The following is a 25321-nucleotide window of genomic DNA, read 5'->3' as shown; positions in this document are numbered from 1 at the left end:
CAACTGAACTGCTCCTTTTAGGCATACATTGTTATAATTCAAATTCTACATGTCTGTTTAGTTTGCATGTTTATTTAAGGCCTCAGGGTTTGGAGTAACTCAACCTGAGGCCAATAAGAGTTACCAGTTGTTGACTACTTATGTGCTTTTCCTGTGTCATCTCAGCAGGTGCTTTACTATTGTTACCTCCTTGATGGTTTTAAACAAGTTCTTTTCCTCCCATTTAACAGAAGAGAAAACTGAGGCTCAGAAAGTATAAGAAACTACGAAAGCCTTTGTAGTACATGCTGTCAGTGCTCTGCTGATATAGATCCCATAACCATTTATGTGCACATGGACTCCCTGTGTGCTTTCACTCCCAACACCCAGCACCTGTGTCTCTGTCGGCACCTGGAGCCATCTTGACCTGCACTTGGAGAGCTGATAGTGTCTAGGAATTTATGACCTCTAAGGGTCGCCCTTAACCATCAGCTGAGGGCTGTTCTGGACAACTTGAAGCACTACTTCTAGAGGGGACCGAGTCAGATACCATCCCCACCATCCACCCCACCGTGGGATAGCACTTGACATTGCATTCTTGCTTGTTTTTTTTTTTTTTTTTTTCTTTTTTAGCCTTTTCCCTGTCTCATTTCCCTACTCCCTGTCAGTTTCCCCCTGGAATATTTTTCTAATAATTCACTGTCATTTGAACCCTTGTCTCAGCATCTGGCTTCTGGGGAACTCGACCTAAAAAAATAATCACACAACTCATTAATGATAGAGCTGGGATCCAAACCCAATTCTGACAAAGTTCAAGATCAATGCTCTAAAATCCCCAATCTAGACTGCCTCTCCTGACGATGGCAGAGAAGATGGAAGCAGGAATCAGATATGACTGGTGCAGAGACATGCTTACTGGTCCTACCCCCTAAGCATCTCTGTATGTTCTCTGAGTACCAGCCAAGGCCATCTGACCAGCCTCTCTCCTCACCCTCCAGAGAGTTCCTCCACAGGCCCCCTTTACCCTCTGATGGTCTAAGCCTCTGGCTGATTGCTGCTGCCCCAGGGAAGTGATAGCCAAGGGCAGGGTCACAGAACCAGAGGGACACTGTGTATAACCCAATCAAGTGCAGATCAAACTGGGCTCCTAGCAACTAACTGCAGAAATCAATCAGTAATCTACATGGTATTTATTGAACACCAACTGTGGGCTCAGTGACAGCCACGGTCCCCTCACTTCAGCCTGGAATTTCAGCCTCTTCCTTCTACCTTCTGCTTTAAGGCATCCATTGACTCTCCGCCACGTCAAAGGCTTCTGACTTTGGGTTTATAGCAACCCACTCTCAACCAACATGTTAGAGAAATCACCCTCTGCCCAAATTTGACGGTTAGGGAATAGTTTCATTTTAGAAACATCTCATGTTAATGCAAGTGCTACATATCCTTTGTCTTTAATGTTTTTCCCTTCAGGTAAGATTTTAAGACATAAAAATACAGGCTTTTAGTACCCATCCATAGAAATAAGACAAGACAGGTCATACTGGGGAGTAGCTACACTTTTGCCTTTCACACCTATAATGGCTATATAAACACGAGTTTGACACGCATATATGGCCATGGTATGCACAGAAGTTAATCTAGGTCTTTCTATTCCTCGATAAGAGCTTTCCAGGAAGTCAGGCTTAGTGACAGCTACAAAGGGAGAGAGAGCTAGTCAGCCATGCTTATGAAGTTCAGAGCAAACACCCAGAGACTATGGTGCTGGCATGGCTCACAAGGGAAGTTGGGCACAATCACAAACCAGTTTGCAAACTTGGCCTGGGCTGTGTGAGCACAGCACCTCGGTACTTCACTGCATTCTCCACCTCACAAGCTAATCTGGCCCGACTGTGCCCTGACATGGGGCAGGGCTCTTTGACTGGTTCCCCCACTTCCCCGACTGCCCTGCTCTCTTTAAAAAAAAAAAAAAAAAAAAAAAGCATGGTGCTTCCTGCTTCAGCCAGGGAAGCAGCTGGCCCACGGTTGGGTAGTGGAGGGAGGAGGATTGGTCCTGAATGTTACACAGCCACAAAATGATCCCTTCCTAAAAAACTGAGCTCTCAGTTTGGGGGAAGCCAAGGCGTGGTAAACATCACCAATTCAACCTCCACTAATGTAAGTCTATTAATACTTAATAACACACAGCTATCCACAAGTCAAATATTCTGAACGTTATTTCTCCTTTTACAAATTTGCAAGATTTTACTCAAAGATTAGATTACACAAAAGACAACTTTTTTCCATATTCATGGATGAAGAAATTAAGGATTTTATCATATACCTGATTTAATTTTGAGAGTTTCATACTTCAAGATGGGCTCTCATGGGAAACTGGGAAAACCGGATATTCAAGGGATGTGGCTGGGAAAACTGATCTAGCTCTCCCTAAGATCCCTAGTCATGGTCTTTCGTAATCTGAAGTTCAATGTCTGAAGGGGCAGAGAAAACTTGAATTTGGAATCTACAGGCCTCATTATACCTCTCTGTCAATATTTGAGGAGATTTAATCAGGTAGGTGGGGCACAGATAAAGGTGGTGTCGGGGGTAGGTGCTGGGTGACTGGTTTATTCAATGCAGGATGTTGGCCAGTAGCTGGTGCATGGGGTACAGAGTCCAGTCACCTGGGTAAAGGTTGGCAAGACTTATAAAGGGCATCAGGCTCCCAGGTGTTGGTGTGTTGGGCAAAGTTCTGACCCTGGGTGCATCTGAAGTATATAGCAGGAAAATGAGAGCATTCCATCCACAGGGAAAGGCCACAAATCAGGGCTTCGGGTAGGGCACAGGGATACTTGGGGCTTCTTGGAGAATAGCTTCTACAGTTGCACAGCTATTTCCAGACACTTTCTACTGGAAGGGCATCCAAATCCAGCCTCTGCCCTGCTTAGGGCTGGACATAACAGAGCATTAGTGACAACTGTGGACAATTACTGGGAAAGTTCCAGGTCAGGATTTAGATGTTGATTCCTTTAAATAAAATGAAGATCTACTCCATGTGTCAGAATGCTAGAGGAGGGGATACAGGGGTGATCAAAACATCCTCCGTGAATTTTCAGGTCTAGTGAATTTTAATCCATAACTATTTATCACACAGAGTATGCAATGGTCATTTTGTCAATCATTCGAAAACAAATTGTGTATATTTCAAGCTCAATCCAGAATTTGTCACACAACTTAAAACACAGATGTCATGACAACTTCATTTAGAAGAGAGACACAAAACAAATGTCGCCTCCCCAAACCCCTGATCCCCCACCACTGGCTGCCCTTCTGCCCATCCCTGTGTGCTGCATCTTGGGGAAAGCTTCTAAAACAACAAACAACATCCTGAAACATTCCCTCCGTGGTTGGGACATGAGCCTCCACGCTCTAATACCTGCAACCCTGCCGTGGAGCTGTAACACAGACACTGTAATTAGTTAAGGTTAAGGCTTAAGGCTGGCAAGTTGTGACAGAAACAGAAACAGAGATTCCTGATAGATGTATCTGATGAAATATTGCGGATTCATTTTGGACGAATTTGGGAAATACAGACCAGAGAAGACTGATTTGCAGCTGAGGTTGAAGAAGTGCTCCAGGCCCCTGGGCCTCCCGGTCTGCGCAGTGCCGGCCAGACGGGGCACCACGGAATCCTCTCTGTACGATCAGTTGCATCCGATTTCAAAGTGTGTTTATGTCACACATCATCACCACCCTTATGCTGCTAACTACAGACGAGGAGGAAGCTTCGCTCTGAGTCTGAGGGATGACACTGATGACAGCCTGTGAGTGTTTCTGGAAGAGCCCAAATGGGACCCCGATGCCTGCTGCTTGTGAAAACTGATGGTGGTCCTTGGGCTGTGGCTGCTGGTGACTCTGCCTGATGACAAGTTAGACATCCGTAACTATGTCTAGCAGGCAGTTACAAGGAGCAGGGGATAGGCCCCGAAGATGCCTTTGCGGGTGGCTCTGAACCGCCTAGAATTCTGTATCATCGAGTTTAAGGTTAAGGGTTTAAACTAAACCAAAGTAACACATTGACTTAAAATCAGGGTGAGAAGAAAACCACCACCCACAGCTTCTTCCTGAGAGGGTTTTCCTAGGGAAAAGATGCTGGGTGATTGAGGGACCCTGGGGCCCTAGTTGTGGAGCATATCAGGCAGGGAGAGGCTGGCCGGGCCAGTCCAAGCCAGTGTGGACTTCTGCACAGTTAAACTTGGGTTAGCTTCCACTAGAGGCAGAAACCCAGGTGTGTCAATGAACAAGAGCTGGTGGCCAGCACCACACATCACACACATTCCATTCAACCCCGTTCCTGTCCTCCCATAACAGGAGCCCTCGTTTAGGCTGCTGAACCAAAGTGGTGTGGAGACATTTTGCACACCAGGACCGGCTCTTGTCCTGTAATGGCTGGCAGATGACTGTCCTATAATCTAAGGCAGAAGAATGGAAGTATGGTTCATCATTGGCACGTATGACCTGAACGTTTAAGGTTCAGGCTATCCTTGGGTGGTCCCAGTCCTTTTGATACTAATTAGCTGAGGCGCAAACCTCATCACTCACACTGCCAGCTGCTTCATAGAGGTGAGTCACGTAGCTACTGTGTACGCTTCGCCGACCTCCCAGATTCTGCTCAGTGCATAACTCTGCTGCCCACGACTCATCCTGCGTATAAGTACATATTCTAGGGATGATCAAATATCTGGGGGTATGTCAAGGTCTCGGGATTGAGTCATGAATGTGCAGAGACTACATAGGTATGGAGCTCAGGCCTTTGATCCCACTGTGGACCCTCAGGGCACAGTGACCAAGCCATAGCACAGACACACTGCAGAGGGGAGCAGACAGCTGTGGGACCTGGGCTGGGCACAGGCAGGAGGAGCTCTGGGAAATGGCACAAAAGAAAGTTCGCTTAGATACTCTGCTCTCATCAGTCTCAGTGTTTCCCCCTCCACAGAGCTGTTCCGCGCCAAGTACCACTTCACTGCTAATAGGCTGAGCTGTGTTCCAGGGCTTCACTCTATTAAAAGTGAGTCACTGCTGATGTTGATAACACGTAATTGGAAGAAATCCACATGTAATTGGACTCCGAGTACTCCGCAACATCTGTCTATAATCCATCTATTTTGTTTTAGCCACCACTGGCACACTTGCATCGTCTCTCCTAACCTATTACAACCATCTTCCTCTGCATTCATTGCTCTCCAATTCACTTTGACTCGATTACCGGCTGTATTTCCAAAAGGACAATCTAACAGTATTATTACCCTGCTTAAAACTCTTTAATAACCTTAGGGAGCCATGATTAAATTAGGTTTACTTATCTGTCTTCCCTTCTATAGACCACGAGCTCCTTAAAGGTAGAAACATAAATTCAAAATTCATCCTTGAATCCATAAACGTGCTCGATAAAAACTTGCTAAAAGTCCTCATCACACACAAAGGTCTATGCATATCTTCCACTGGCATCATCCAGGTAGACGAGACCAGAAGCTCCGTCGCCTGGCCTGCTATGACCTGAACTCTGGAGTCATAGCATCTGTGACACCAGGAAGACCAGGTGATGTAGGTCTGCTAATGTCCGCGCCACTAGAAGAGGCTAAGATTTCTTCCTGCCTCTTGAAGTAAAGACAGCAGTAATCTTAAGCTCTACGGCTTTCTCCCTCACTTCCAGCGTGCATTCAAGGAAAGTGCGCATTGTTCCTTCTTGAAAACATTTTTAACAGGTTCACGCTTCACTGTTTACCCACTGCAGCCATGACTGTAACACTTGCTTGAAATATATCCTGTATGTCCTGAAGCTCTTAGGGCTCTGTGGAGCTTCACCAGCAAAGGGGCATGAAAGTGTAAGGTTTATTTAGAAAAAATAAAATGTTCCTGCCACTGTGTCATTATTTCCTATCTGTTAGCAATGAGAATAGAGGTGTCTTTCCTTTCACACAAGTGCTGTGTGTGTTTGCATAAGTTTATGAAAAATGTTCAAAGGTATACAAAGAACATTTTTTGGGGGATCCTGGTTCCTTTGGGACATGGCATCTCACTCCTAGTGTAAGGTTTTTATCTTGACTGGTATGGAATGATATTTAGAGTGATGAGATACTGATTATGTGCTTTGCCTGCAAACCATGCCATGTATATATTGCCACATATATATATATGTGCATATGTGCCACATGCCACATATATTACACGTAAATAGTTTTGTTTTTGGCTGTGCCACGTGGCTTGTGGGATCTTGGTTCCCCGACCAGGGATCAGACCCGGGCCCTGGCAGTGAAAGCGTGGAATCCTAACCACTAGACCGCCAGGGAATTCCCTGTATATGCTTTATATAAATATCACTCACACACACACACACACACACACACACACACACACACACACACACACAGAGTACCATCATGAACCTCTTACCTGGCCTACAACTTTAAGAGCTATGACTTGCTTCCTCTCCAAACTACGACCCATCCTTCAAGACCCAGCAAGATTTGCCTTTTCCATGAAGCTTTTGTCATCTCTAGACCTTCTGTAATTTAACTCGAGTTCACTGACCTAAGTTTACGTCCCAAGGGAATAATTACAAACACAGTGCTCACGTGCCATGCACCCTGGACAAATTAATCGTACGCCTTCCACAAAGTAAGTGCTCAAAAAACCTCTGTTGGATGCTGTGTGTGAAACAGAGCCACTCATTCCTAGCACAGTGCCCCGTACATAGCGTAAACCCAGTGACTGGTTGACCTGTTCTCCGCGTACACCTCATATCTACACCTGTGCACGTCTTTTATGTTGTTCCTTTATCACACACGTTAGTCCTGCAGCCACTCCCTGCTCTTCTAGGCCTTTCAAAGTCTTAACCCGGTATTCTAATATCTGCTGAAATAACACCAACATCCCCTGTGAAGTTCTCTGTGCTTCACCACATCCTGAGGTGACTCTCCTCTCTTCACTCCTCTTAAAGAGTGTAGTTCAGGCCACTATTTCTATAGTGAATACATTCTGCCTCATACAGTAATTCGTTATACATATTCCTGATCTCTTAAGTCATGATAAATTCCTTGAGGGAAGAATCACTGTTTTACTCACAGCCGTAATTTCAACCTTTAAAAATGGAAAGCTCTAAAGAAATATCTGTACATTGAATTTGTTGAATTAACTATTCCAGCCCACCTTCATTTAGCCTTTTTTAGAGCATCTTGGCCATCCATATTCATCATACAATCTAGACCTTAAAACTATACAGTCTCTCATTAATTTCTAGAAGTTCCTCATATCCTAACTAGACTGAACTTCTTCAGGTCGGGGCTAGCCTGCTCCCACCTTACACTGCTGAGGTCAAAGAGGATGCTCACTTGTGGACCAACAGAAATAGGAGAGGTATAACAACGTATAATAGGTGCTCCTCAGAAGAGTATTTGTATCCATTAAGTCTTTGTGCACATTTCTCATTAAAATCATCTTTGCAGAAGCAGCAGTTTCTTTTTTAATTAATTTATTTTTATTTTTATTTATTCTTGGCTGCACTGGGTCTTCGTTGCTGCACACAGGCTTTCTCTAGTTGTGGCGAGCGGGGGCTACTCTTTGTTGCGGTGCGCAGGCTTCTCATGGTGGTGGCTTCTCTTGTTGTGGAGCACGGGCTCCAGGCGCACGGGCTCAGTAGTTGTGACTCGTGGGCTCTAGAGTGCAGGCTCAGTAGCTGTGGCGCACAGGCTTAGTTGCTCCGCGGCATGTGGGATCTTCCCGGACCAGGGCTTGAACCCGTGTCCCCTGCATTGGCAGGCAGATTCCCAACCACTAGCCATCAGGGAAGCCCAGGAGCAGAGGTTTTGATGCAACCAGTTGACAGTTCAACCCTGTGAAGCCCTCTGAAGATGAAACGTTGTTGCTCATTCCTGATTTTGGAATAAGAAATTCTTCCTGAGAACACTTCTACACTGTTGGTGGGAACGTAAATTGGGGCAGCCACTATGGAAAACAGTATGGCAGTTCTTCAAAAAACTAAAAATAGAACTACTGTATGATCCATCAACTCCACTCCTGGATATATACCCAGAAAAAATGAAAACACTAATTTGAAAAGACGCATGCACCCCAATGTTCATAGTAGCACTATTTACAATAGCCAAGACATGGAAGCAACCCAAGTGTCAACAGACAAACTGATAAAAAGGATATGGTATATATCTATACAATGGAACATTACTCAGCCATAAAAAAGAATGAAATTCTGCCATTTGCAGCAACATGGATGGACCTGGAGGGTATTATGCTTAGTGAAAAAAGTCAGACAGAGAAAGACAAATACTGTATGATATCACTTATTTGTGAAATCTAAAAAATAAAACAAACAAATGTATATAGCAAAAGAGAACAGACTCACAGATACAGAGAACAAACTAGTAGTTACCAGCAGGGAGAGGGGAGGGGAGAGGGGCAAGATAGGGGTATGGGATTAAGAGGTACCAACTACTACATATAAAATAGATAAGCCAAATGGATGTATTGTACAGCACAAGGAATTATAGCCATCATTTTGTAATAACTTGGAATGGAATATAATCTATAAAAGTACCGAGTCACTAGGCTGTACACCTGAAACTAATATATAATATTGTAAATCAAGTATATTTTAATTTAAAAAATTAAATAAACTGTGGTACATCCAGAAAAAAAAGAAAAAGAAAGAAATTCTCTCTGAGAGTATGTAACCTGCCTTGAGGATCAGATGTAAAGACTAATTAATATTAAGGATGAAAGACAAACAGAGAGCATCAATTACAACACTTTAGCTAATACAATGGTGGCACTGTTCGATGCTTAGTTCTCATTAAATTTCCAAGAGGGCAATTAGACTTAATAAAAAAATCCTCCTAGGGCCAGCATATTTTAAATTGCTCATCTGCCTAAGCAAGACGAGCCCTGCTCAAGGCTTTAAGTGCCAACGTTCCTCAGGCATGCAGATCTGTCATCTCCTCCCAGCTCCCGGGCAGCTTTTCTCCCAGTGATGCTTCCCAGTTCCTTTCCTCAGCTGTGCCACCTCTTCCACTGACTAAACTTAATTCAATGAATGGCTGGTGAAACTACAGTAGCATCTTTTTTTTTTTTTTTTAAGTCCTCTCTTACATTTTTAGTCTGCCTCATACAATGGGAGAGAAAATAAAAATAAAGTGATTTGGGTACAATCCAGACCTGGCAGAAAAAGAAACACATGGCCCATGAATGTCATCTGAGATTCAATCCATGTCATATCAGGAGATCGCTCTGGCTGAAGTCATCAGATAAGTGGCCAGCGCCAGCAAACACACACACACACACACACACACACACACACACACACACACACACACGGCTCATGTTCAAACACACTCATCTGCACCTTCTTATATAAACATCATACCGCGTCCTTAACAATCCCCAGGACATTTTAAGGTAAGAATTTTGGAGTAGCCACATATTCCAAAGGAATCTGGTTAGCTTACTAAGAAAAAGAAAAGAAGAAATTTTTTTCCTTTGCTAAATTACTTAGTATGTGTAAGTAATGTTAAACTGTGTGATTTGTATTTACTATAAACCACTGCATTTTCTTATGCTCTGCTCCCCCCAAATAAACAAAGCAAACACAAAACTATCAAAAAGCAAAAAAAAAAGCAAACATAAAACCAGCTAATGGTTTTGTTTCCTCTATGAAGTTAAAGGCTTGCTAAAATGTCAAAGCAGTTGAAATAGGTGCCGTTTGCCGACTCTCTAGGTCAAAAATGTAACTTGAGCTCTAGTCTTTTAGCTGGGGATACATTTTAAATTTTCTTTAAAGATTTCCTTTGCCATACTTTTCATTTCACAAGTCTTTTAAATTCCTCGAGCCTTGCCCAGTGGAGTGAAAGTCACCTTAATGAAGAAAGTAGAGACCTAACCACCATGACTTTGGAATAGCAGAGGATCTCAGCTGTAATTCTTTGGCTCAGAACCAGGGTCTAAAACCAGCCATGGGAAAAGCTGCTGACATGGAGCCTGCAATTCCCTCCATGTTTGACTTGCAAAATGTTGACATTATAACACCAGAGAGACCCCAAAATATTTCAAACAATTATGACTTCTTTTCTATAAATATTTTTAAATTGTTTTAGGAGATAAAATAACATATTTTACACTTCTTGTTTTCTTAGTTACTCTGGTTGCCCTCAGCAGCTCACTACTAGGGATTTATTTTTGGCTCGAAGGTCAGGGAGGACATTTTAAGGCACTACTTCTGCTGCTAAACTGTGTTTTCCAAGATGAGCTGCCTGGTGAGTAGGGGAGTCGACCGCTCTTAAAGCAACAAGTGACTGTGGTATCACAGAATAGGAGAAATGATGATTTCTTTCTTTTGTTGAAGCTCAAGCAAGAAAAAAAATCAAGTACTCAAGATGATATTTTAAAACGTCTCCCACCCTCGTTACGAGCACAGTTTTCTTTCTGGGCAGAAAAATACTTTTCATTCCCTTTCATTTCTCTCCTGTTCCAGTTATTGCTGTGTGAGACCTAAGTTTGAATACATGGCAACTCTTCCAATAGGAAGAGGGTATAAAGAGGGAGGGAGAATTACAGAGATGGCCAAGGAAACTCGTGAATTTGACTATATTATCCAACTATTTCGGGTGTTTCCTCCTTCAGATTTAGCCAAATGGTAATCACCCAGAGAGTAACAGGTAAAATTTATTTGAAATCTGCAATTTCCACTCTCAGAGAATATGATTAAGAGGACTTAATTCTGAGCTCTGGAAATAAGCTATGATATCCTTAGTCACAGATGAGCTGAGTGATCAGTACGTTAATAATCCTTCAGTGCAATTTCAATCTCTCTCCCAGAGCCTGAGGACCAAGAGACCCGGCTTGCCTTCACCAGAAATGCCCTCAGCATGATTTGCAGCATTTATTTTTGACGTGGAAACATCAGATGCCAAAGCTGACTACTGTTTTCCTCCTAAAAACATCCCCAGAAACGTCCTCCCGGTTTGCGATTTTAAAGCTACAACAGGTTTTCTATTTACTGCTACTTACCTCTTCTAATTACATCATCCAGAGAACTCAGATTTAACAAATAAAGTTCAGTGTGGTTTCAAAACACTGCGGGTGGGAAGGGAAAAGCAGAACTCACCTGGACTCCCAGAAAAAGCATCACTTGAGCCTGCCACTGCCAAGGTCAACAGGAGCTGCCAGAGATCCATACCTGTAGGACCTGCGATCACACAAAGAGGAAGAAGATAAAGCTAAGCAATTAGAAGCAGACTACTTGCATTAAAAATTGTTTAAAGACTGGCTAAATTATGAAGGAGGTGACATGCACAGCAGCTCTAGAAGGAATCTTTGTAAGTCTTTCACTGCCCTAGAGTCTCACGTTGTCATACTTTTCATGAGCGCAAACAGCAGGTTGTAATAAATTCTACTTCCGGTGGGGGCCTGTCTCAGGAAATAACATGGACACTAGGGATTTTCACATCCTGGCCGGCAGCCATAGGACCACCACACAACAAATGACCCCCACGCATTGCTTCCATAACAGGGCCAGTGTGGTTCACTTTAATCTGATCTGGAAATAGAAACTCTTCAGCAGTATCACCAAGCAAGGGGCCTTGAGCTGGACGGCCCATAAAAGGGAAAACAAAACAACCCGCTTCAGTAGTAGTAAAACTTCTCCAGTGTGTGTCCCAGTGAACAAAAGAGCTCAATTAACACTCAAAACACTGTGCTAATGAGCCATCCTAAGGGGGTTTAACCAGAAGGCAGCAGTAAGGAGGTGAGAAGCAAAAGAAAACAAAACACTGGTGCTTCCTAGGTGGCCTCCCCCAGGACACCTGGTGTCCTTGTGGGCTTCAGGAGGAATGTGGCCTCTGAAAGGCCCAGGAATGTGAACACCTCAGACTCTAAGAAGGGTCAGTTTGTGGCTGGGCTAGCCATTTGGAATCCCAAGTGTGGCCACACCTTGAAGCCTTTGGTTTGATGAATGGGGGAGCAGATCAGTGTGCCTCAGCCAGCACACACCTTTACCTGGAGGAAATGAAGCTTCTCGGGAATAAATAAACCAGGGGTCCACCTCCTGGATCTCTAAAGAGACAACTGTGGCTGGCTTAAAACGAACTCAGCAGACTGCCCTTTGGAGAGCTGTCGCTACGTCTGACGACTAACGCCAACTACTTTAAAGCTTGCCTGCAATATTTCCATGAAATGACAGTACTTTACAAGTCACTCAGGCAGATCTGATCATCACACTGGGAGCTCCACCAGTGCCTCTATTGGACTTATTTTTTTACTGCACATTCTTGACAATAATAAAATAGCCCTCTGCTACCCCTAATCAAACTGAAACGATGCACACAAATGTTTGTTTTCACAGATAGTGGCATGCTGTGTTCCGGGTAATGGCTGCGTAATTCTGAATAGGTAGTAAATGTCTCACACTCTACACTTTCTTTCTAGACAGTGGATGATGCATCATTTTTAAAAATTCTATATGATGTTAACGTTGTTAAAAAATTCTAAGAAGGCATCTCTAGGTGAATGGAATCTCCCCCTGCGTCTGAATATCCAGGTGTAGCCCACATGCATGAGGATGCCCCACATACACTGCCCCATGCGGTCGTTCATAGGACTGAGTGTGACGGCGTAGATGAACACACTTTGCCGACTGTGAGAGTTCACGCTAATGTGAGTTGTGGTTATTATAACACCCATGTTTTAAATTCTTAACCTGGAAGGCTCTGGGCTCATGGCCTTGCATCGTCCCCAGCTACTTTCACTGAGCATCTCTCCCAAGGTCCTTTACTCCTAGGTGAACAGGCCACTGTAATCACAGTTTGAAGTCTCCAGCAGAAATACATAAAAACAAATACGTTATAGGTTGAAAATGCTATCCTCTGGGTAACTGGGTATTTCCTTTTAAATTCCGTTTTACAAGTATTTTTTTGAGGAGGAAAAGCATTGAGGAACTGGATTCTGTACATAGTGCTACTTTTACTCGCCATCCCTCAACACACCATGTGTCGGGTAAGGAAGCCTCCCTCCTCTGCCACAGGCTCTCTTGATGTTGGGTTGTAACAGTGAGTCCCATTCCCAGGCAACACTGTATGCTCCCCAGCTGAATAAGGATATGAACAGGTTTGCATTTCTCAGAAGGATGCCTCCTCTGGTTTCGAAGTTGGCAGATGCCAGAGACAAGTGAATTTTGCTTCAGAGGAATCGTAGTTGGCGCCCTCCCATCCCCAATCTTTTGAAAGCTGTTGCCTACAAATGAACTTCGCCTCTTCCAAATAAGGAACTGATTATTGTAACAGTTTCTTTATGAGCCAAACACATCTCCACAGAATACATTCTATCTCACAAAACAAATTAGAATCCCCAAAGCAAAATTAACCAGAAACCTGTTTGCACACTCTGACAGCAGCAAAGGAGGTATTTAAAACGGCCATCCTCCCACATAGAAGAGAACAGTTCATTGCCAATGAGAGCAGGGCATAGGGACTCCCAACTCTAAGCCTCTAACTAGGGGACAGAGAAGAGGATAAAGCAATGTGGCTGGATTCAGCAAGGGTTAAGGGTTTCCTTAGACACTAACACTCCCAGTCCACTGTTGCTGGCTCAGTGGGGATAACTCCGAAAGCGGCCCCCTTTGCACTCCCCCCTCTCCTTGCACCCCCATAGTGAACTCTCTTTAGCGCCATCACGTGAACAGAACGTTCATTGGCCTGGGCCGATTTGACTGTAAGCTTTCCCCTTCAATGATGCAGGGCGCTGCATGGCAGCTTCTAGATGAGAGGGTTCTCTTTTATTAGGTTCTGGAGGAGATAAAATGTCCCTGGGAAAGGACAGAGTGCCGACACACAAAGTTTGGAACTTTAATCTATCAGTGACGTGCCAGATGTGAGCAGGAGAAAACCCCTTTATTTCCTTTTCCTGATATAATAATCTAACTAGAGGAAGGCATTGTTCAGAAGAATCTATTAAATTGTACCTTAGTCTATTGGGTTTATAAAGTTCGCAGTATTTTCCTAGGGAAAATCCCTCTCTAAATTTCTAATGATATTTGTGCATTCTTTGGCCATAGCCACATGGCACGATGTTCACTGGGGTGGGGAAAGGAGGCTTCTATTTTTGCAGAAGGGAACTCACACCATTCGGATCTCAGTGCGCCTGAGGCATTTTGCCGGCTCCCCCTTCCTCAAGGGAGAGCCATTGGAAAAGCCCTGTGACCCAGCTGGCGTGAGTTTTAATTCTGTAAACTGCGTAGCACAGGAGGCCTCCACATCACAGCGAGGCCAATGATATACTTTTGTTCCTTGGCTATAAAATAGTCCATAAACACATGAGAAGAAATGGAGATTAAATACACTGTTTTTTCCCAACATGTTAAAACCAACTCCAGGCAAAGAAAGCCATTGGTTCCATTCTCTTTAATTTAAAATTAGCAAGTATTTGTTGAACTACCAGTGGCTGCTAGCATTGTACAAGGCACACTGGAGAATATAAAAGCAATCAAAACCATTGAGAGAGAAATCACTACTGGATTTCAGAGATATCTACACAGAAACGATGAGTAGCAGACAAATTTAATGTGAAGACAAGACTATTTTGTGAAGAATCCCCACATCATCTTTATTAAAAGTAACATTAAAAAGTATATGAAGCCATACAGGAAAAAATGTGATCATATCTGGTTAGTAATTTGTCAGAGACAAAACGAACCACCACCCAAAACCACCTACACCCTCTGATTCTCTGATCTATATCAAGTACTTAAAAGGAAAATGGTCAAAAGCATCCTTAGAAGTATGATGTTAGCATTTTAAGAAGTGGGAGGAGTAAAATAATAGATTTAGGAGCTTGTAGTGCTGTTATGGCCAAGTAACGAAGAATATCAAAATGGCAGCTGAATTGATCAGAAATAAGAAGTGTTCTCAAATGTCTGTTTTACTGGTCTAGTGATTCTGCTATGGAAAGAGCGAGCGCTGATTTAAAAAACCCCAACAGAAGCAGAATAGTTTATATTGCAAAACCAAGACTCCAGGTAGATAACCTAATGAATGTGTACTTTCTAATGCTAGGTTGATTACTAATGAAATATTGCAAAACTGAATCTCATTGATTTCCTGGTGAAGCTTTTCTAAGAACTCAGCACTGAAGAAGGGGGAGGCTCACCCCAAAGGGTATTTGAAATGATCCATTCTAGTTAGCTTCAGGCACTTATTTGAACAGTTTGTATCTGGAGTTCATGTTATTATCCACTTTTTGGTGGTGGTCATTTGAAAACTGGTCAGACACAAAATGCCTTAGGTCAATTTATCTCCTTCCCATCAGTGAGGGAGAAGAAATTCACAGACATTATTGATATCATTACTCTCGCTGAGATTTCTCTCCTTGCAGGGATCCAGTGGGGAATATAGGACGGGAAAGTAGTTTAAATGTGTACAGTATGAGGGGAAAAATAAACTTTGGGAGTGGTGTATATAATATGGCTCCATTTTTATAAAAAAACAAAAAATAGAGCATATATGGTCACCTGTGCTGACCAGTTCCGCTACTACCAGTCACCTATAACTACTGAGTACTTGAAGTGTGGCTAGTGCAACTGAGGAATTAAATAAGCTAAATTTTAATTAAATATTTCAAGTAAATAATTAAGTATATTAAGAACAGATTGGGTATGTAAACCTTTCTCAACTGTACATTTTATAAAACCTAAGTACAGATCAAGTGTTTCTGATGAAAAGTTAGGATCTAAATGGAGATGTGCTGTAAGTATAAAATATACATGGATTTTGAAGGCTTGGTACAAAAAAGGATGGTACAAAAAAATATTTCAATAACGTTTATGTTGACGATACGTTAAAATCGTAATTTGGATTGTTGAATAGAATATTAAAAACTAATATCCATTTCTTTTTTTTTAAATGTGACTAGTAGAGAATTTTAAATTACATACGTGGCATTATATTTTATATTTCTAATTGACATTTATATATATACTTTATGGCTTATATGTTTGTATCTGCATTCAGAAACATTAGACTGTTACAGGAGCATATCTGTTTTCATAAAAACAATACACAAAATAAAATTGCATATTTGTAGTGACATATAAAATCATTATGGTTATGTTTTCAGAGGTCTTCCCAAATGCAGAATGATGGGGATAAAAGATTCACGGAAGACTTAGGTAAGATTATATTTATAGAAGTTTTTTTAGGGTACCCAGTGTGCCTTTGTTTACCTTTAGAATGTGACAATTCATACTGTATCTCTCTTTGAGTCACAGCCGGTAGTGTACTAGTATTTAACAACTGTCTCTCTGGAATAATAATTTTAAAAGGGCCATGATTTGTAGCTTTTGCCAATCTCTGTGGTATAAATACCTCCACCAAGGCTGATTTTAAGCTACCAAGTCACTTAACACGGACTCACTGCATCACTGACATCACTGAATGTGGATTCAGCTGGACCCAGCACACCACCAGCTGGGGAAGTAAATGACATTCTCTAGGCTCCAGGTGAGGTAACAGGTACAAAGATTAAACAATCTGCTGACATTGACACAAGAGGTAGGAGACAGTGCTGAGTGAACCCTGGACACTTGATTTCATTTGATGCCATCTGTTCCACTGTCAGATGGTCACATTTAGTTAATAATCATTGATAGATACTTTCCCAGGTCTATAGAAATTACCATCAGACTCTACCTCAGATGTTATCCTTGCTCTTCACCTATAGAGAGGGTGAGCTTAGGGGTTCAGGGCACAAGTTGTGGATCAGGTTCAAATCCCGGCTTTACCAAACCTCAGGTTACTCATCTCTAATATGGAGACGATAATATTATTCCTCTTTTCATGAGAAAAATCAGGAGTCAACTGAATGAGATGTTGATTCAAAGCACTTGGCCTGCCCTCTGCATATATCAATACTAGCTATCTATTACACTTTCTGATACTAGTGATTAAATAGCCCGTTTTAGGTTCCCATGGGATTGGGAATGGGGCCCTCATTGTATGTCCTGGAAAGGAAGTCTAGGGACATGGTAAAGCAATCAGCCACAATACGTGAGACTTCACTCTTCAATCAAGCACTTACATCACATGAGAGTCCAGGGGAGGGGAAGGATAATCATAACGTAATGTGGACATCTCCCAGGATAAGGCAGGAATGCTGATCACTTCTGCTTAGGTGTACAGGCAAATGGCACACCTTCTACATGGAGGCCCAAGTGTGGGGGAATAATCCAGAGACTGATTTTTCCCCTAATCACTATCTCATCTACTGTAAGAAAATTACACGCTGCTGTTACTGGGTCCAGATCATTTGTTTCGTGAGTCATGCGTTTCTAGAGCTGACAATTGGGTAGACGAATTCCATCAATAAGAGGCTTCGTTTGAAGCCAGGACTCTTCCTGTGAGAACACAGAGAAGGCAGCTGGGTTATAGGAGCCTGGGTCTCCACCTCTTCCTTTCCAGGGAGTGAGAGAATAAGGGCCATTTCAACACCACACACTTGGTGCTTCTCCTATCTTGGTATGTGCACGGGCATTCTGTCGAGACTGGGCCTTTCTTGGTGCATGGGGCATTCTGTTTGAAATCAGTAGGACCCAGTGGCACTTTGAAACACCTCGCCACAAAGCTAGACCAAACCCACCCAGCCTGATTTACCTGGTGCATTCACTGATGCATGATGCAGGTGTAACTCTTACATGGAAGAGAAAATCAATTGCATAGGTGGGTGCTTATTTGAACCATATGTTCTGTTCCTTTTTATATCTTACAGCATTGCACCTTCCAAGTCATTGTTTTCCAAAATAGAATTTGAAAAAGCAAACCTCTTACTGGATTTCTGCTATCTCACTTTCCACAAGTGGCTCTTTTTTTTTAAATGATCTAATATTTTATTACTGTGATAGATCACATAGAACACGGAGAATGTACCTTAAACAAAGTTGAAGATGTTGGAGTATCTTCCAAGACTCTCGGATGGAAGTATAGGCTTTGTTTTACCTGATTTAACAGGAAATAGATGAGCTGTTGAAGATCTCACAGAAGGAAGTTTTCAGGTAACAAAAACATTCAGTATCTTGATGAGATTATAATCTGACAATGTTTACTACACTAACTCCCAAGTACTGAAGTAGTCACTCACATGCCCAGATTATATATAGAGCAAAAGTTGGAAGAAACTTTTTTTTCCTTTTATCAAGTCCAAAGTGGTGAAGTTGTTCTTTTAGGGTAAACAAGTTGGGAAACCAAGAGTGAGGCAATGTGCTCTCCTGGGAAAAGCATTGCTAGAGAAGGAGTCAGAAATCCCGTGCCCTGGACACAGCCCAGCATCACCTGATGTGGCGACTCGGGCAGTCACTTCATGACTATGGGTCTGTCCCCTCACCTACACACCATACCAGACTTTTGTGATATGCCAAACCCCACGCAGTGCAACGTAATGAACAGCTGCCAGGGACAGAGGACTTCTCCTGTCCTGATGCTGCTGGGCTCCTTGTCTTTCTCCTCCTCTAGCTGTGAGCAAACTGGGGGCAGGAGCTGTGTGTCACTCACTCTTTTATCCCCAGCAGCTAGCCCTAGGCCACACAGAGTAGATGTCCCCTCCAAAATCTGCCAAGGAATCAGTGTGTTGAGTGCCTTATTACTTCATTCGTTCCCTGCAAGAGACCCTCATTTTAAAACTGAGGAAATGAAAGTTCAGAGGAGCTTTGAGAAGTTAAGGGGATCCCACAAGCTGAGACGGAATACTTCTGGGTCGGGATCGGAACCGTCTCCAAGGCCTGGGTGTCTTTGCCTTTGCCTTCCCATGCTTCTTTGAAAATGCTAAACTGGGTCGACTAAACACACAAGTAGAGTACCAGTGAGGCAGGCCAAACTACAGCAAACAAGAAAAAGAGAGAGAGGAAAATCTGGATTTGCATTATGGACAAGGGTAGGCACCACAGTACTTTCCAGTACTTTGGGCCTGTCGAGGACGGTGATAATTCATAAATGCTGACATTGCAGTTTCTTTCGGAGCAGAATTGTTTAAGGGATATTCATCTGTCTGTCTTACAGCCTCCAAGAGCACTCGGTCTACTTTTGGGTACATTACTTAAGAGGTATGAAGTGTGCCCTTTCCATGACACGGGGGCATCCCTCCGCCTCCTTTGATTCTATATTATAAATAGAAAGAAGTCTATTTGGCCAGACTGACTGGCTGCCAGATAGATGGCAAACACGGGGCAGATCAATGTCATGTCTCATCGCCAGGAAGTTTACAATACACCACTTCACTCTTCAAGATCACAGAAGGTGTAAGAGCTTGGCGTGGACCATTCATTGTTAACTGCTTTAATAGAGCATGTTCTCAGGAAGAGAAATGTCTCACCGAAATATAACGCCAGCCACAGATGCCAGTCGTATGTGTAATTTTAAATTTCCCAGTAACCATATTAAGAAATAAATTTTAATTATATATCTTATTTAAGCCAATATGTACAAAATACTATCACTTTATCATGCAGTAAATATGAAAAGTATTGAAGTATTTCATATACTTTTTTTTCATAGTGAGTCTTTGAATCTGGCGTGTATTTCACACTCACAGCACATCACAACTGGCACCAGCCACATTTAAAGTGCTCAAGAACCATGGGCAGTGAGTGGCCACCCCATTGGATGGTGCAGCTCTGAGACACTGAGATTGGGGAGGTCCATGCATCCAGCTCCTGACTAGTGCAGAACGTATCTGTGTTTATTATTGCTCATGAGCAGACCAAACCGCTGAGAAGAGACCTTTAAACTTCTTTTGCAAGGTCTAATAGTTTCTTAAAGTCCTAGAAAGAATTTTGCTACCGAAGCGAGAAGCAGGGAGTTCCAGACCTTAACACTCATTTTGCATATAATTACTGAGCACTGAACTCTACAAATAATTAAACCATAAACCTAGCACCAGATCTGTCACTAGGTATGAGACTTGAAGTGAATCATTTCTCACCCTCAGCCTCCTTATTTCCAAACTAGCATGTTGGGAGCATATCAATAGTTCTCAGCCTTGGTTGTGTATTAGACCTTACAAACAAATGCCCTGGCTTTACCAAAGGTAAACTGAGAATCACTGACCTAATGCAAATCAAATTTGCTATGATTTTGAAATCTTTGAAAATAGAGCCCATCTGCCCCAAGCAGCCTCAGCTGGGTGAGGGGGAGAGAAAAACATCATTCTCCCCCATTTAGCCAACCAATAAATGTATTTTTTGTAACACAGAACCTTCTAAGCCAAGGGGTTGAAATGCTGAAATATGAAGGTAGGATCAGAAAATATTATCCTACGAAATTGCGAATAAAAAGAATATGTGTAAATAGATGAAACCAGTCATCCACAGATATGATCACTCCAATAAAGACAAGACATCATTTCAAAATGTTGTGATGAGACTGGAGAGGCAGAATGCTAAAGAGGTCCCCCCCAGATTATCTTCTCTGGTTATTCAAACATTAACCTAGGTATTTCTCTGGGGGGACTTCACAGATGTAATTAAGGTTACTAATCAACTGACTTTAAAACAGGGAGATTATTCTTGATTGTCTGGGTGATTAAATGTAATCACATTAGTCTGTAAAAGCAGGAGGGGAAGTTAGTCAGTGAGATGTGCAGAAGGGGAAGTCAGAGAGGTTAGAAACTCGAGAGGGACTTATCTTGCTGTTGCTGGAGGGGCCATATAGGAAGCATGAGATGCAGTGCAGGCAGACTCCAGGGGCAAAAATAGGCTCCCAGCTGACAATTAGCAAGGAAATGGGGATGACAGTCCTACAACAGCAAGGAACTGAATTTGGTCAACAACCTGAATGAACTTGGAAGCAAATTCATTCCCAGGACCTCCTGAGGGTAATGCAGCCCTAATGACAGTTTGATTTCAGCCTTGTGAACTCTGAGCAGAGAATCCAGTTACGCCAGCCTGTGTCCAGACTTCTCACTTACAGAACTGTGAGCTAATAAACGGGTTTTTATAAGCCTCTAAATTTAAGGTAATTTGTTTTAGAAGCAATAGAAAATGAATACAGTCTTTAAAAACCTGTTATAGAGCCTGAGGTTGACTTCTTAAACATCAATCAGGAAGACAGCTATCCAGCCATGATTGAAACATAGCCATAAGGAGAGGGGACTTTTAGCAGAGCACAGAAATTTGGAGGCAGAAGGGACTTTAGAGATAATCTAGTCTAATCAGTTAATGTTTGAGGAAGAATGCTGAAAAAAATAATTTATGGCTTTGTCTCATCCAATTACTTGGGACCAACGAGAAGGTCCCAATACAGAGACAGGTACAATAATTTCCAGAGCCTGCTGGTGCTCTCCCTTGAGGGCCACACAGTTCCCTCCATTGAGACTCTACAATTGCCACATGACCTTCTGATTCTTATCTTGTTTTCTGGGCTCTCTCTCCTTCTGGAAAACTAATACAATAACCAGCTGAAATGAAACTGCTTCACAGCTCAAATGGAGAATAAACAAATGTATTGGCATTCTGGTATATTGGCCCATCTCACGAGGTTAGCTAGTGTAAATTGAGCCCCTAGAGTCTAATCACCTCTGGGTCAGTTGATGCAATTTATTTTCGAACACATAAATCTGGACACAAGTTGATCCCAGGGAAAGTGAGAAAGCCTGAGAGATCCTGTCTAAATCAGTTTGCTGGCCTTGCTTCTCATCTTAACCTCAGGTCAGACAGGAAATTAAAAACAGACAATGTGTCAATGTGAAGGTAAATCAAAATCAAGGTCAAAATCTATGAAAGACTAGGGTCAGGAGAAGATAAGGGCAAGGAGTATGTGTTTATGGAGGAAAAGGTCGTGTGGAGGGGAGGACAGGCTATCTTTACATTTCCCTGTAAATCTAACATCTTGGCTCAGGAGAGCTTGTTTTCGGTCCTCCTGAATTAAATGTTCAAGTCCCAGGAGCCTCACGTTTACCACCCTAAGGGACCACCACAGCATAACTCTGGAACCTGGGACTCAATGACCTGGCCGTGTTTCTCCTAAATCAGTTGGCCGGTGGAAGAGGGTTGGAAAAAGGCTGAGCCAAACCCTGAACTACTATTGATTCAAGAAGATGGTCCACCTATCCAGAAGTCAAAGGAACAGACACTGAAATGCTTTTCATTGCATTCTGTTTGAGAGAAATCAGTTATTTCACATCTTGGAGAACAGTAATAAAACACTCATCTTCCCATCAAACTGGAAAGTGATTCAAAGGAATTTTTCCACTTTCAATCACTTGTGATCATGTTACCAGTCAAAACTTTACTTCCAAATGGAGAAGAAAAGCTACAGGGAATCCCCAAGGTGGCAGTTTACTCAGAGCATCCTGTAAATGTTAAAGAACCAGAGGACAGGTGCCTCGGACACAGGGAGACAGTCACCTGGATGCCCATAAGCATCTAAAATCATTCCTGTCTAAACTGAATGAACTCACATCTCCTACCTGCCTCCAGTCCCCACCTCATGAACAAACAGCTTCATCTCATACATTTTCTAACATGTTTAATGAGATTAGGGCTCCCCAGTTACCTGTAACTCCAACCCCGTCATGTGTCACTTGTCACCATGAGGGGGTGATTCAACCTCAGAATTCTCTCTGGAATGTACCTCCTCCTCTCGCAATGCTCACCACACTTCTCTAGACTTAAAACATCCTCCTTCACGGCCTCTATTCCTTTACCTTCAAGGCTGCTGCCGGACAAATCCTCGGTTTATCTGCTCTTCAAAAGCATGCTCCAATATCACTACCTCCATGAAGCCTTCTACACTCCCCTGAGACTGACCTGTTCATCCTCTACTATAAAGTGTGCCCCGACATGGAAGTCACAAGGTAACGAATCCCTGTATGTGGAATAAATGAGTCCTCAGTGCCTGCGCTGCTGTAGGTTTCCTCAGGGCAAGACACAGACTTTCCTCATCTGTTTATCTCTCTGCGCCTACTCCCACCAAAATGCGTTGCAGGATTTGATGAGTGAAGAGGGGTGTGTGTGTGTGTGTGTGTGTGTGTGTGTGTGTGTAGAGGTGTGTGTGTGTGTGTGTGTGTGTAGAGGTGTGTGTGTGTGTGTGTGTGTGTGTGCGCTTGGCGGGGGGTGGGAGGGAATATTGGTGGCTGTAAGGTAGGTCAGAGGCATTAGAAGTTCTTTCCCCACCTCAAGAGTATCCACATCATCATTCAGGTTTGGGAGAAGTTAGTTTGGGTAAAAGAGAGCAGAGGGTAATTTAGAGGTTAGGGGATGGGCCTATATAACCTGAGAGCACTGGATCCAGGTGCAAGAGATTTTCACAAAGGCAAAGAAGGTCACAGTTACCCAAAATTCTGCCGAGAATCTACCTGAATGGCTGTTCATGCCAAATAAAGGATGCACTGCTCTTCTGGAAGGCGGGAGAACTCAGGTACCCATAGGTCAGCGTCTTACCCTCAGTGCCCTCAGGATCCCCAGCCAATCTCCTCTCTCCTTTTGCAGGAGGGACAAGCAGAAAAAGTCAAGATAAAAAGAAGGAAGTTGTGTGCAGGTGGCTTTCTGCTTCCCTTTTACCAACTGCATAGGACAAACACGAATCACAATTTTTTTCCTTCGAAAATTATTTCCCATGCTCACTAGATTATATTCTTCAAACTGAAACTTGACATAAATGGCTTTCCTAGTTTCTCTATTAATCAGAATGTCTGGAAGCCTGAGTTTGGGGGTCGGGGGGACCACTGGGGAGATAGAATCACAGTCAGAGAGCCTGGCGGCTGGATGGGGCCCTAATGACCATGTTACCATAACGGTCTCACTTTACAGATGAGGTAAGCAAAGCCTAGAGGGATGAAGTGACATGTACAAGATCCCACTGCTGGTTACAGCCGAGCTGGGGGCAGCATCCAGGCCTCCCGTCCCCAGTCCAGTGGGTTTTTCAGTACTCCCCATCGTCTTCAACCTGTCACTCTATTTTCAAGGAGCAAAAAGCCAACTTACCCTCAGGCTCACACGTGCTGTCACATCTAATGTCATTTATCGTTAGACATTCAGTACAAACAAATCCTAACAAGTGCGGACATGAGGTGAGCCAGGCTCTCCTGGCCTTCCCCAGCTCCACAGGAGCTGGGCTCCCCTGGCCACCTTCTTGAAGTAGGTCAAGAAGCACTGGATTAACCCAGAAACGAAATTTACTCACAACCAGCCCTCAAGTCTGGACCAAGCTGAGCCTAAATTTCCGAGAATAATCCTGGTTAGAACCTTGCAAAAATCTATTCTCCACACTGACACCACAGTGATCTCCTTCAACTGCAGCTCGGCAGCCTCTGTTTCAAACTGCCCAGTACAAGTGACAAACCCTTAACAAGGTGCCTCCGGCCCTGTGTGATCTGATCTGGCCTCCTTCACCTTTCCATGCCCATCTTCCACCATCTCCCCAAACCTCCCCCTTTCCTCTGTCCATGGAGGAATCTTCTCAGAAGGTTCCAGGCTGTTCACACCTTCAGCTCCTCTGCCTCCTGTCCTCTTCCCACTTCATCCATCTCTGCCACTCATTCCCGAAGACTCAGTTCAAGGTCACTTCAACTTAAATGTATTTCGAGCAACGACCTCCACTCCCTACCGGGGGAAGTTCAGTGCCCCTCCTCTCTCCTTGCCAAACCTCTATCACAGCATCATGAGATGCCCACTACTTTCTCATCTCTCCCCTGAGGGTCATCTCTGTACCCCCTACTACCCCAAAGTACCTAACACGCTCAGCTTGAAATGAATTGTTGCAGAAACGAACAGAGACCCCTTGACCTTAAAATCGATGTTTTAAGGGGGTAGAACACGTCCTTCTGGTGAAAGTTCAGCTGAATGCTTTTTAACGAGATAGAATAAGTGATGTTTCCCATCACACCATGGGACAGCTTTAATCAGGTATGCAGGAAGGAACCCGAAACATCGGAGTAAACCAGCCAAGATATACGGCTAAAAGTACAAAAAGACAAAGACTTATTTTCCTTTTCTTCAATGTGCTGACAATCCCCAAGACTTTAGAAAACCTGGAATAAAATGCAAAACAAACATGCAATTGTGGTGTCACTTCTTCTTTACGATACTCTTCTAAAATATAAACTGACTGTTGAAATGTAAAACATAGGCCAGAATTAAAACCCTGAAATGTCTCCTGAGTGCAAATTATTATCTCTGTCGACTTTCTCAAAATGTACCAGATTCTTATATGTGCAGAAAATGGACTTCAAAGACCCAAATTATATCTTAATGGTGATCAGACAGGGAGGAAGGCAGTCTGAGGCTTTGCCTAATCAGAGTATTTTATAAGCTGCAGGACAAGAG

At 43.1% G+C, this 25321-nt stretch overlaps 1 protein-coding gene across 3 annotated transcripts in view; it reads right to left on the bottom strand.

Moving 5' to 3' along the window:
* Positions 1-25321, bottom strand: part of GHR (growth hormone receptor) — a 292818-nt gene that overhangs the window by 163685 nt on the left and 103812 nt on the right. For all 3 annotated transcript variants that reach the window (XM_033852831.2, XM_073802086.1, XM_073802085.1), the window contains exon 2: positions 11129-11209. In XM_033852831.2, the coding sequence (XP_033708722.1) occupies positions 11129-11198 (70 nt within the window). In that variant the 5' untranslated portion in view covers positions 11199-11209. The remainder of the gene's footprint in view (positions 1-11128; positions 11210-25321) is intronic.

Source organism: Tursiops truncatus, chromosome 3 (genome assembly GCF_011762595.2).
Source record: "Tursiops truncatus isolate mTurTru1 chromosome 3, mTurTru1.mat.Y, whole genome shotgun sequence".
Lineage (NCBI taxonomy): Eukaryota > Metazoa > Chordata > Mammalia > Artiodactyla > Delphinidae > Tursiops > Tursiops truncatus.
Note: the sequence above shows the minus strand (reverse complement) of the source record. Positions and strands in the feature narration are given on the sequence as shown.